Source organism: Crinia signifera, chromosome 3, assembly GCF_055691185.1.
Source record: "Crinia signifera chromosome 3, ASM5569118v1, whole genome shotgun sequence".
In the NCBI taxonomy this organism is placed as follows: domain Eukaryota; kingdom Metazoa; phylum Chordata; class Amphibia; order Anura; family Myobatrachidae; genus Crinia; species Crinia signifera.
In genome coordinates, this window is record NC_139219.1 from 108,834,481 (window position 1) to 108,847,834 (window position 13,354).

General features: G+C 41.1%; 1 protein-coding gene across 1 annotated transcript in view; it reads left to right on the forward strand.

Annotated features, from left to right (window-relative positions):
* Window positions 1-10,129, forward strand: part of TSNAX (translin associated factor X) — a gene marked incomplete at its 5' end in the record, with an annotated part of 68,925 nt that extends 58,796 nt beyond the window's left edge. The window contains one exon of the mRNA XM_083174550.1: window positions 9,268-10,129. Coding sequence (XP_083030676.1) covers window positions 9,268-9,654 — 387 coding nt within the window. The remainder of the gene's footprint in view (window positions 1-9,267) is intronic.
* Window positions 10,130-13,354: the final 3,225 nt, after the last annotated feature.

A 13,354-nucleotide genomic window follows, 5' to 3' on the forward strand; every position in this document is an offset into this window, starting at 1 on the left:
TGGCGCACTGGTAAAGAGAGGTGGTTTTAATAAAAATTAACTTTTAATTATTGCATCTTAAAATGGCGACATATAAAACATATAACATACATGGGTAAATTTTTGACAAGGTAAAGATAAAAAAGGAATGATTCCTTGCTTAGTGTGTTTCGATTTCCCTTAATGAAAGTTATGGACAGTGGTTGTATCAGTGCCACACTCGATGGGTGCACTGATCACTACCTTCAATAATATCACAAGTATCCCCACTGTTCCGGCCCCCTCACATTTATTTTATGATGATTTGGTGTGTCTTGTTTCAAATCGCCTGGTGTGTATCGACATGCAATTTCGTATGCAATAAATTGGTTGGATATGGAGTATTATACTTCCTCAATTAAATTGCATTACAACAGAATATGCCACTGTAGGTGTATGAAAGAGGCCGCAGTGAGGTTGGTGAGGCGGATTCGGGTATTTTGCCTATAGCATATGCCGCTCATACACTACCAAACTCGGGCTTTTATAAATACAGCTGGTTGGTTGGCTGTGAATATTGTGTAAGACACTGTTTATGATGCGTTTGGTTCACCAATCATCATTGTATTGGAGAAACAGGTGTGGGGATAATATACAGTGGGCCCCTACTGGGTGAGTCCCCTTAAAATTATTATCATGTGATTAAGTGCGTCTTATCACAATCGCCCAGTGTGTACCCACAATGGAGATTGGTACAATAAATTGGTTGGTTCATACATTAGAATTTTTACTGAATATTACAGTTTATTTGTATTAGGTAGCACTGCGGCTGTAAATACGTGGAGGAGCTCCTAACGACGAATGAGGTCGGCAGGAGTATTGCTTATAGCATGCTGCTCATATACCCAGGTTCTCTCTGTACACCTGGCTGTTCTCCTGGGATACACACGGGCAGTGTTATTGTAGCTTGTATGCCGGTGTTACACTGGGAGACACCGCAGTGTGATGGTCACAGTGCGGCTCCCCCTGTCAGTGCAACTTTGTATGCCGGTTACACGCTGATGTTACAGGTAGGCAGTATGGACGCCGGACTCCTTTAGCAGCACAAACGGCTGGCTGCTGTGCAGCAGGATAGGAGGAGATCGTGGTCAGGGTCTGACCCCACGACTCCTGTCCGATAGTCTCTCTAGTACTGCCTGTGGTGCGCAACAATCACAAATCAAAATACATTGTATATTGGGGAAGGGACATGGGAGTTTAACACACTAAGTGTGTGTGGTCCACGCGCGTATCGCCGTTAGCTTCATCAGGACCAATACACAATGTATTTTGATTTGTGATTGTTGCGCACCACAGACAGTACTAGAGAGACTATCGGACAGGAGTCGTGGGGTCAGACCCTGACCACGATCTCCTCCAATCCTGCTGCACAGCAGCCAGCCGTTTGTGCTGCTAAAGGAGTCCGGCGTCCATACTGCCTACCTGTAACATCAGCGTGTAACCGGCATACAAAGTTGCACTGACAGGGGGAGCCGCACTGTGACCATCACACTGCGGTGTCTCCCAGTGTAACACCGGCATACAAGCTACAATAACACTGCCCGTGTGTATTCCCGGAGAACAGCCAGGTGTACAGAGAGAACCTGGGCGTATGAGCGGCATGCTATAAGCAATACTCCTGCCGACCTCATTTGCCGTTAGGTAGCACTTCGGCTGTAAATACGTGGAGGAGCTCCTAATACAAATAAATAAACTGTAATATTCAGTAAAAATTCTAATGTATGAACCAACCAATTTATTGTACCAATCTCCATTGGGGGTACACACTGGGCGATTGTGATAAGACGCATTTAATCACATGATAATTTTAAGGGGACTTACCCAGTAGGGGCCCACTGTATATTATCCCCACACCTGTTTCTCCAATACAATGATGATTGGTGAACCAAACGCATCATAAACAGTGTCTTACACAATATCCACAGCAAACCAACCAGCTGTATTTATAAAAGCACGAGTTTGGTAGTGTATGAGCGGCATATGCTATAGGCAAAATACCCAAATCCGCCTCACCAACCTCACTGCGGCCTCTTTCATACACCTACAGTGGCATATCTTTCTGTTGTAATGCAATTTAATTGAGGAAGTATAATACTCCATATCCAACCAATTTATTGCATACGAAATTGCGTGTGGATACACACCAGGCGATTTGAAACAAGACACACCAAATCATCATAAAATAAATGTGAGGGGGCCCAAACAGTGGGGATACTTGTGATATTATTGAAAGCAGTGATCAGTGCACCCATCGAGTGTGGCACTGATACAACCACTGTCCATAACTTTCATTAAGGGATATCGAAACACACTAAGCAAGGATTCATTCCTTTACCTTTACATTCCTTTATCTTTACCTTGTCAAAAATTTACCCATGTATGTTATGTGTTTTATATGTCGCCATTTTAAGATGTAATAATTAAAAGTTAATTTTTATTAAAACCACCTCTCATTACCAGTGCGCCACACTAATGACAGCATTCTCTTTCTCAAAATTGTATTATGCCAGAACAAGTACAATACACATATATCCAGTAATCAGGGGACTTCATAAAGGGAGGGGACTAATAACTACATACCTAGGGATGAGGGGCTTAGAGTAGGAAGAAGACATATAGAATACCTATGCATCCATAATATACAGGGAGAACACTAGTAGAGCGCTCCATTAAGTACAAATATATTCCGTGATGTGAGTGACCTGTACTTGAATTCTGCACTAAACACATTATGCTCTGTACAGAGCGATAACAATGTTCAGTACAGAAGCTGTTTGGCTGAATGTGGACATGCCAGTGGTGTGTGGGGCACAGAGGGAAGTCAGTTGCTGTGAGTGTGGCACACAAGGATTCCGGTATGCCCAGAATTATGTCTGGTACATAGGGATGCCCAGTGAGTGGGTGACACACAAGGATGCCCTGTGGTGGGTGGCTGGCACACAGAGGCTTGAGGATGTCCAAAGGTGGGTGGCTGGCACATGGTGATGTGAGGATACCCTGTGGTGGGTGGCACACAAGGATGGGAGAAGGCCCCGTGGTGGGTGGGTGACACTAAGGGATCAGAGGATGCCTCATGGTGGGTGGCACACAGGGATGTGGAGGATGCCCTGTGGTGGGTACGTGGCACACATGGATGAGGAGGATGCTCAGTGGTGAGTAGGTGGCACAGGGATGGGAGGATGCATCTTGTGGGGATGAAGGGATCAGTTAGGATGCACCACTGTATGTAACACAGAACAATGGTTGTGGGCTTGCTCACCCTGGGTGTACTTGATGCTGCCATTCTCCCAGCGAGATACATATCCCCGGAACACTGTCCATCCCGGACCTCCGCAACCAGTTACACTACTCCTCGGCCCTCGGCAGTGAAATGTGACTCACCAACCACATCGATATTTGCATCCAGCAACCTCCATTCCTGAGATGACTGCAGTAGAGGTCCTGAATGGCGGCGGCTCCTCCACCGACACCGTCTCCTCCCCATCCGGCGGCAAGTCTCCCTCTCATTGGGACATGTAGAGACCTATTAGGAGGTGCAGAATCTCCCGCTGCCAGAAAGTGACCTCCTGCTGCAAAGTGAGTCACTTTACAGCAGGAGGTCACTTTCTGGCGGCGTTGACCTGCTGCCACCGAGTGACAATCACGTCAAAGTTCAGGCAAGCTACCAAAAATCACCGGGCGAGCTACCCGTCGCTCGCGAGCGACGGGTTGGCGATCCCTGATATAGATCCTCGGATACTAAAAGAATTGAGTTCTGTTTCTGTCCTAGTACTCCCCTCCCCTAAGCCCCTCAACAGGACAGCCTCTGGATCCATCCAAGCTAACTCCAATGGGTGCTGAAGGGAGATGGCTGTTGAACCCCTCCACTGCTGCCTGTGAGTAGCAATGTTAAGATGGCGCCGCTGAATGGCTGCCTAGGATCTGTGCCACTAGCCAGAACATGTACCCCGTGTCTCCCCTGTCGTGTTTTTACCTGCTAACTATCTGGCTGTGTAATCACCAAGTGGCGCAGCTGAATGGCTGCCTGGGTGCTGTACAACTCAGTAAATATATGTTCCCCATGTCCGTGTCCCTCATCAGGATACATTTAGTGCATATCTGTATGTGTGATATATATATGTCTGTACTGCCACTGGTTAACCCCCCCCCCCCCCCCCCCCCTGGCTGTTGTACAGCAATCCAAATCAAATTCTTAGTATAATCAAGTAAACCTGGCCAATAATGCTGATTCTGCTTATATCTGATATTCAGTAAACTGGGGAGCAGTACCATGGGACTGCCGCATAGCAAACATAGTACCTATATGGAAGAAAGGTCGAAAAACTAACCCTGAAAATTATAGACTGGTCAGCCTTACATCCATTGTGGGAAAAATATTAGCATGAATAAGAGATTATATCCAAAATTTCTTAGAACGGGAAAAGGTGATAAGTAAGGCTTAGCATGGATTTGTCAAAAATAGATCATGTCAGATTAATTTAATTAGCTTCTATGAGGACGTCCGTAGGGGGCTGGGATATCTGTTGATACTTCTTGATTTCGCTAAAGCTTTTAATATGGTGCCTCATAAAAGGTTATTAATAAAACTTGGTAAATTAGGTTTAGGAGATAAAATATGTAATTGGATTAAAAACTGGTTTCACAATGGGGGACAGAGAGTGGTGGTAAATGGCATACATTGCAGCTGGGATAAGGTCCAGTGGAGTCCTACAAGGTTCAATATTGGGACCCATCTTGTTTTAATATATTTATTAACTAATAAAGAAAGCGAAATAGGAGCAGATTTATGTGATAAACTGTTTGTTTTTTGTCACCGGACAATCAGCTCTTAACCGTGAAGTTACAGGCTTGGTTTGAAAAATGACAGGTTTTTGGATATTGTGTAAGACACTTTTGCACTTCACCGAGCGTAATACATCTACCAAATAGTGAGTAAAATTGCAATATTTGCAGATGACACAAAATTGAGTAAGGAAATTTAATCAGGAGAGGATGTGGATACACTGCAAAGTGACTTAATTAAACTGGAAAGGTGGAAAATGCAGTTTAACGTTGATAAATGTAAAGTAATTTATTATGGGAACAATAATGAACAAGCTACTTATAGGCTAAATTGAGTTATTCTAAGGAATTCTTCTGTAGAGAAGGACTTTGGGGTCATCATAGATTAAAGTTGTGTAATAGTGCACACTGCTCAAGTGCAGCAGCGAAAGCAAACATGTCACTGGCATGCATTAATCGGGGAATGGATTCAAGGGATGCCAATGTGATAGTGCCTCTTTACAAGGCATTGCTGAGACCACACTTAAAAAATACTGTGTTCATTTCTGGGCACCGCACCTTAAATATATAAATGAATTGGAACAAGTACAGAGAAGGGCAACTAAGCTAGTATAATGTCTCAAATCACTAGAATACAAAGGTTACCAGGTTGAATATGTTTTCACTGGAGAATCAGAGGTATAGAGGAGATATGATTAGTATGTTCAAATACAGGATTGGGATTCATGTGGAACTGAGAGATGATTTGTTTACTAACAGGTTTATACTTTGGACATGTGGGCATGTACCGAGGCTCAAGGAAAATATATTCTGTACTGAATTAAGAAGAGGATTCTTCACCATTAGAGCAGTAAAATTCACAATTTCCCACCGGGGCTGGTTATGCTTGTGGGAAGGGGACTCCACACATAATTTTTTGGGGGGGACAGAACCATGCACAGATCACATCTATCTGTGCATGGTTCTGTGAAACTTGCCAGGCTGCACCTGGTCTATTTGTTTTGCGATTTTTGCGATGTTTTCTATGAGCAAACATAAGGACGCGATTTTCAATGCGATTTTTTTCAAACAGGTGAAAACATGCAAATGTTACCACAATTCACAAATAACCATTTTCCACATTGGCCCTTATTCAGATCTGATCGCAGTAAAACATTTTTGGGAAAATGGCCAAAACCATGTGCACTGCAGGTGGGGCAGATGTAACATCTACAGAGAGAGTTAGATTTGTGTGAGTTATTTTGTTTCTGTGCAGGGTAAATACTGGCTACATTATTTTTACACTCCAATTAAGATTTCAGTTTCAACACACCCCACCCAAATTTAACTCTCTCTGCACATGCTACATCTGCCCCACCTGCAGTGCACATAGTTTTGCCCATTTTCCGAACAAATTTGTACTGCAATCAGATCAGAATAAGGGCCATTGTCCAAAGATTACACATGTCTAAAACAATTGCACACTATTACATGTTGCCCAGTATATGTGAAATGTGGGAATGTTCACAGGGGAATTTGACTGTTTTTGGCAGCTGAATTTGTTCACTGTCAAAACAAAATCTAATGATGCCCACACATGGGCCCTTATTCTGGTTGGTGCGTATATTTCCGATTTATTTCGGAGAGGTCCGCACGCCACGCTGTGCGGACATCGTACTAAAAAACGCCCACCGGTCCTCCGCATTCGGCCGGACTCACTCTTTAAGAAGAGGGCGTGTTTACGGACGACATCCAAACCTTTGCGTGTGCGGTGGACACACACAGATTCTGCACGGTCTTACAGCGTATGCACGGTCTTACCGCGTCAGAACAGACGGAACCTGCCCGTACCAACCGATGCGGTGTATTTCCGCACAAATCACCACTATTATCTGAACACCGAAATCTGTAACATGACCCACTTATGCAATTAGGCAACCTCATTAAAAAGGGATTGTTTTTAATGGTCATCTATTATTTCTCAAATTGATGATTAAACACTTCACTACCACTTTAGATTAACCCTTACATCATGCTAAGTTCAAAACATTCATTCTTTAAGCTGCAATGGTTCCAATTGAAGCAATGACAAGAGTGTAATTAATGAGTAAAGGAGTGGATTGTATTGTGTTCAGCTGAAATTGGTTGAGGTGCGCCCGTACTGATTGGGCGTTCCGAATGCCTAGCGCATGACCGAGTGGTGTCCGCAAAGCAATACTGGCTTATGAAGACCGCATGTTTCCTGCCTTTTTGTTCGCGTGCATTCGGTGTGCTGTCCGAATGTACGCTTACCATAATTAGTGCACTCCCTCGTTTACGCCCAGTTTAACCCACTTTGAAACTACGCCCCTGTGTAGTTCCGAATGACGCCCATATTACGCCCATATTTCCCGAGTGAATGCGGTGCACATTTCTGTTCGGTATTAGTGAGAACAAGTACGGAGACCTTGCGTGGCACATGCGCATAGCGTTTGCCCACGCATGCGCAGACGGCTAAAAACGCCATATACAAAAAGATTTAAATCCAAAAAATCGTGCGCTTAATTAAGCAGCCCTGGTAACCACTTTCAAAAGAATTTGAAGAACCACTTCAAAAAAGGGGGGTTAACATACAATACCAATGTGGATTATGAACTGGTTTCCTAGGCGCTATAGCAAACATCCGATGTTTGCTATAGCGCCTAGGAAACCAGTTCATAATCCACAATGGCTAAAAAACGCCATCCGAAAGAGTGCGGGAAAGTACGCACAGACCAGAATAAGGCCCATGGTGAGATTCTCGAATGCGTTTTGAATTTGAGTGCAAAACGCATCAAGTGTAGTTCACATTGCACCATCTTTATTTTGGTTTGCGTTGAATGCTCTTGCATAGTTCACATTGCAAGCCAAAAAAGTATATTCAGCCAGTACTTTTTGTACTAGATTGCATCTACTTCAAATCGCATGCTGTTGTAGCGTATCAGCATGCAATCTAGTACAAAACACATCTAACACAAAATGTACAGTGTGCATGCACCTTAACAACTTTGAAGATGAGCAATTAGGTCTGAAATAGGCACTCAGTCGCAGAGTTGTGGATGGGTCAGACTGGAAAAACCATATAATGTCTTATGCAAGGATGACAGGGGCTACATCTGTATATGCGTTTTTTCCATGTATGCAAAATGGTAGCACATACTATAAATTTCTGTAGGACTTTGCACCAGACCCCAAGTGTATTATTTTATTATATATTAAGGTATTTGGTACTTATGTAGTATCTGGGCGCCCGATTTTGTGATTGTATGCCTTACCTTAAGGCATACAATCAGATGCGATTCGACGCGATTTTCGGCAAAATCGCATCCGATATCGCATGCGATTCGATACGATTTTGCATAGGATTCAATGTTAACAAGGTCCTATTCAATTCCCCACTATCCAAGTGGGCATAGAGTTGATTTTATATAGCGTGGCGAGCGCAGCGAGCCACCGAGCCTGAAGTGTGGCGAGCAGATGTGGAAAACATTTTAAGTACTCCGCGGCCACTCGCCATGCTTTAGAAAATCCACTCTATACCCACTTGGATAGTGGGGAAATGAATAGGACTATGTTAGCATTGAATCCTATGGAAAATCGCACCGGATCGCATGCGATTCGATGCGATTTTTCCAACCCGATTTTAAAATCGGGCACCTAGATACTACATAAGTACCAGGTATTTATATGGTGCACATATATTCAGCAGTGCTTTACAGAGTATATTTGAACATTCACATCAGTCCCTGCCCCAGTGGAGCTTACAATATATATTCCCTACCACATGTACATACACATACATTCGTTCTTGGTTAATTTTGTTGGGAACCAATTAACCTTAAAGTTTATTTTTGGATTGTGGGAGGAAATTGGAGTGCAAGCACAGGAAGAATATAAAAACTCTGCACAGTTAGGGCCATGGTGGGACTCTAACCCATGACTTCATGCTGTGAGGCAGTAATACTAACCATTACACCGTCCATGCTGCCAAATATCCAGGAATGTAGAAGGTATTTTAAATCCAATGTTGTGGTTGTACTCATTCCATATCCTTAAACTTCAATATTTTTAATACACAGGTCCATACAGTGAATGTTTTGAAGGTCTCCTCACAGAATCAAGTGAAATAATTAGCTCCACCTGTGGATATTTTAAAATGTGTCAGTAATGAGTGCACCTGTTGGGTGAGCTGGAAACATGAACTGTGTGAGGTCCTGAGGACAGAGTTTGAGAACCACTGTTCTAATTAATATATGACTGCCTATACGGTAGATATAAAAAAAAAATAGCAATTCTTGTCTCTCAAATTGGATTTTGAAGATATGAACAGAGCAATACATTTTATATGGTTGATAAATGTGTTGGTATAGCAGTATTTATATGCATGTATACTCTTTTTATGCTTGTTGCTCTGAAAAACACCAGTATTAATGCTTTTTTTTTTTTAACAAAATGTTTCTTCATTTATAGGCCAGCAATGATTCCTTTGGAAAAGAAGAGAGTGAAGCAAATGTCTTAAGTCTCCAAATAACTTCTGTGGATTACTTACTTGGAGTAGCAGATCTTACTGGAGAGCTTATGCGTTTATGTATAAGTAGTGTTGGGAATGGAGACATAGATACTCCCTTTCGACTGACTCAATTTTTGCGTGAAATATTTGATGGATTTGCTTATATTGGGAATACAGGGCCCTATGAAATTTCTAGAAAGCTCTTTGCATTAAAGCAGAGCCTGTCAAAAGTGGAGAATGCCTGTTACACTTTGAAAGTGAGAGGGTCTGAAATTCCAAAACACATGCTGGCAGATTTGTTTGTGTCAAAATGTGAACTCATTGAACATGATGAAGGCATATCCTAAAACGGATCAAGTGATAAAATGGAAGTTTGTTCAACTTGTTTGGAATTTTGTTAAATTCATTACTTCTGTAGTTTTTTTAGTTTTTTTTTTTAATGTAACTTCCTGAGAATCTTTATATGTGTATTTACTATCTTTGGTTGCATATACCTGTATATAGTATGTGTGAATATATATATATATATATATATATTTATATATACACAGGTCGAGTATCCCATATCCGAATATCCGTTATCCGAATTATTCCGAAAACCAGACATTCCAGAAAGTGAAAAATTTTTTTTTTTTTTGCTAAAAACTCACTGGGGACATTTGTAACAGCATCACTGGGGACATGATATGTAACTGGCACTATATATGTGCAAGACAATGATTGCTTGGCATTCAAATTCAGTGCTGAGATAGTACACACATTTTGTTTCACATTTTGAAACCTTGTTTTTTGAACAAATAAAATTTATTTGTGTGTATTTTATGTGGTAATAAAATATATTTGTGTGTATATTATGTGTTTATACAGCATAAATGCAAGATCCTTCAAAATACATCATTGAAATATTAAAATATTCCGAAATACGGAATAATCCGTTATCCAAAATTCTCCTGGTCCCAAGCATTTTGGATAAGGGATACTCAACCTGTGTGTGTGTATATATGTATGTATATATATATATATATATATATATATCCACAGTGTAGTCCGGCACAGCCTCCTGTAATGTTAATTAGCTGGGTGCCTGCACGGAGAGGAATAGATATACACAGCAGGTGTGCAGCACTCCAAGGATAATACAGTTAGTCCGGTAGAAACATAGGTTTATTTGCAAATAAACCTATGTTTCTACCGGACTAACTGTATTATCCTTGGAGTGCTGCACACCCGCTGTTATATACTGTATTTTAGCAGATCCTAGCCATCCAGAATACAAGGCTTTTGAAGTTTTGCCATCACAAAAACGATATCGCAGTATTTCGGCACGTACAAAGCGTATGACAAATAGTTTCTTTCCCACTGCTGTTCGTATGCTAAATGCTGTTAAGTGATATGGGAATTGCCCTAAATGTTTTTCCTTTGTGTAGGTTTTTGTGTTTAAGTTTTGTTGACGGTGCATTGTTGTGATGTATTGTTAATAACAATAAAGTATTCTTATCTTATTATATATATATATATATATATATATATATATATATATATATATATATATATATATATATATATATATATATATATATATATATATATATATTATATCAATTAGGGGTGTGCACCGGGCACTTTTCATGTTTTGGATCTGGATCTCCCATCGTGTTTTGGATCTGGATTGGTTTTGGCAAGACCACCCCTTCATGTTTTGGTTTTGGATCTGGTTTTTCTTTTTCCGGGGGGGGGGGGAGACATAAAAACAGCTAAAATCACAGAATTTGGGTGTGTTTTTTTCGCAATTATTAACCTCACTATAATTCATTTCTACTCATTTCCAGTCTATTCTGCCACCTCGCAATATTGTTTTTAGGCCAATGCCCTTCTATTTCATACATGAGTTTTGGCTAAGAGAAAGCAGGCTCAATGTGCAACGTAAATATATATATTTTTAAATCTACATATTTTTGGAAAAAATAAATAAAAAAACAACACCATAATGTTGGTGTAGAAATACAGCAACAAAACAAAAAATAACTAAAAACTCAAAAAGAACATGTGTCCTGTAAAAGAAATTAAGAGCAATTATCAGCATTCAGTTTATTTAAGTTACACCAAACAATGTTTATAAACCAGTAAAGTAATAACATATATGAAAGAAAGAACAACCATCACGAGCAAACATTTCAGATGTGACCACCCATGTAAATCTACAGTAATATGAAGTCAATTATATAGGCCAGTGGTTCCCAACCCTGGTCCTCAAGTACCCCCAACAGTGCACGTTTTCATGGGTCTCCACACATAATCACAAGTGAAATAAGTAGCTCCACCTGTGGATCCTTTAAAATGTGTCTGAATAATGAGTGCACCTGCCAGATGACCTGGAAAACATGAACTGTTGAGGGTACTTGAGGACCAGGGTAGGGAACCACTGATATAGACAAAAGCTCACCAACCAATCCTCCACATTCAGGTGTACATTTTCAGTGAAGTGGTTTATTAGAACACATTTCAAAAGAAAAAAAAATGTATTTTGCAATCAATATTTCATTATTGCTATTTTCAATATTGGCCAACCACCACGCTTGCCAATATCATCTGCCTTAAAACATAAAAAGCAAGAGAATTGAATAGCCTTTACATCACCCTTGTAAAGTTTTGATTTATAAGAAATATGATGTCACAAATATATATATTTGAGTTAAATACCTGAAAAACCGAGCCACAACATCATCCCGCACCTAGTAGAAATGGATGTTCTCTGGAGTTTACCTCACAAATGCCATACAATCCTCTCGCTGCACTGGATGGATGGCCTTCAAGGGCAAGGGAACATTTCTCCTTATAGCGATGTTGTGCAGAATGCAACACATCCCCACATTATTAGACACTATTTCTGGGACATACATGAGGTTTCTACCAGCCACACGAAAGTGACCTTTTAACAGGCCAATTGTGTGCTCCATCACTTGCCTGGTTTCAGGAAGCCCTGCATTGTATGTCTCTTCTGGAAGCTATAAGGAGTGAAAAGCCATTGGGTGCATGGATAACCAGGGTCACCCAGAATACTCGCATCAAGTCCTTCAAGCTATTTTAATCTATACCAAATCCCGGTTTGCCAGCTGACGAATGAGTCATGGGCACTTCCAGGATAGATGGGATTAAATGCCAAGATTTCCATGGTTGGCCCACACACCACCATCACATTTAGCATTTTCCAGTTGTGGAAGATAGGCTCACTGCATGATGGTGGAATGAATGGTAAGTGTGTACCATCAATCCTGATTACATAATGGAAGCCAGCAAATTGGTAAAATTGCTGCTAAGACCTATCAAGCGAATCGTGGTCAAATGGCATTGCCAAGAAGTGCCCCTTGCACCAAAACATGGAACACATAACCCCCCTTGGATTCTTGGAAAAAGCTGCCTGGTATACTCAAGCCAACACTCCCACCACAAGCGGAAAAAACCCTGAGGCGCAGAAATGTATCACCGCCAACCACTGGGTCAGCAGTGATATTGCTGTCGTGAGTCTATGACTACAGTACTTTCTAGATCACTCTATTACAGAGAAAGTGTCTAAGATCACATGGGGTGGCATCCCAAGAGAGAAACACGTGTGCTATAGATTATCGCATGCCCAGGCCTCCTTGTGCTTTGAATGTTGAGGCTCAGGTTGGGGCTTTGGAGCCAAGTCCTAATGCATAGCTGCTTTAGTAAACTGAAAATAACAACATGATGAATTATATTAACTTTAAAGAAAGTAAACATATATTTAACAAAATGGAAAATCTGTATTGAAGGTAATCCATTAAACAAGAAAAACAGGAAGAGGTTCAACTGCGCTTAAATGATACGTGGTCAGGTGTGTAAAGAATAAATGTAATAACACTATGGAGCATTCTATGGAGCATTAGAAACAATTGAATAACCAGAAGTGCAATACGATTAGAATTGATAATCACCCTTATTTCTGATTGCCAGTCCATGGAACAGCCTTATTGGAGTCCACCCATTTGAGGGAAAATGAAGGAAACAATTGTATGCATAGAGTCC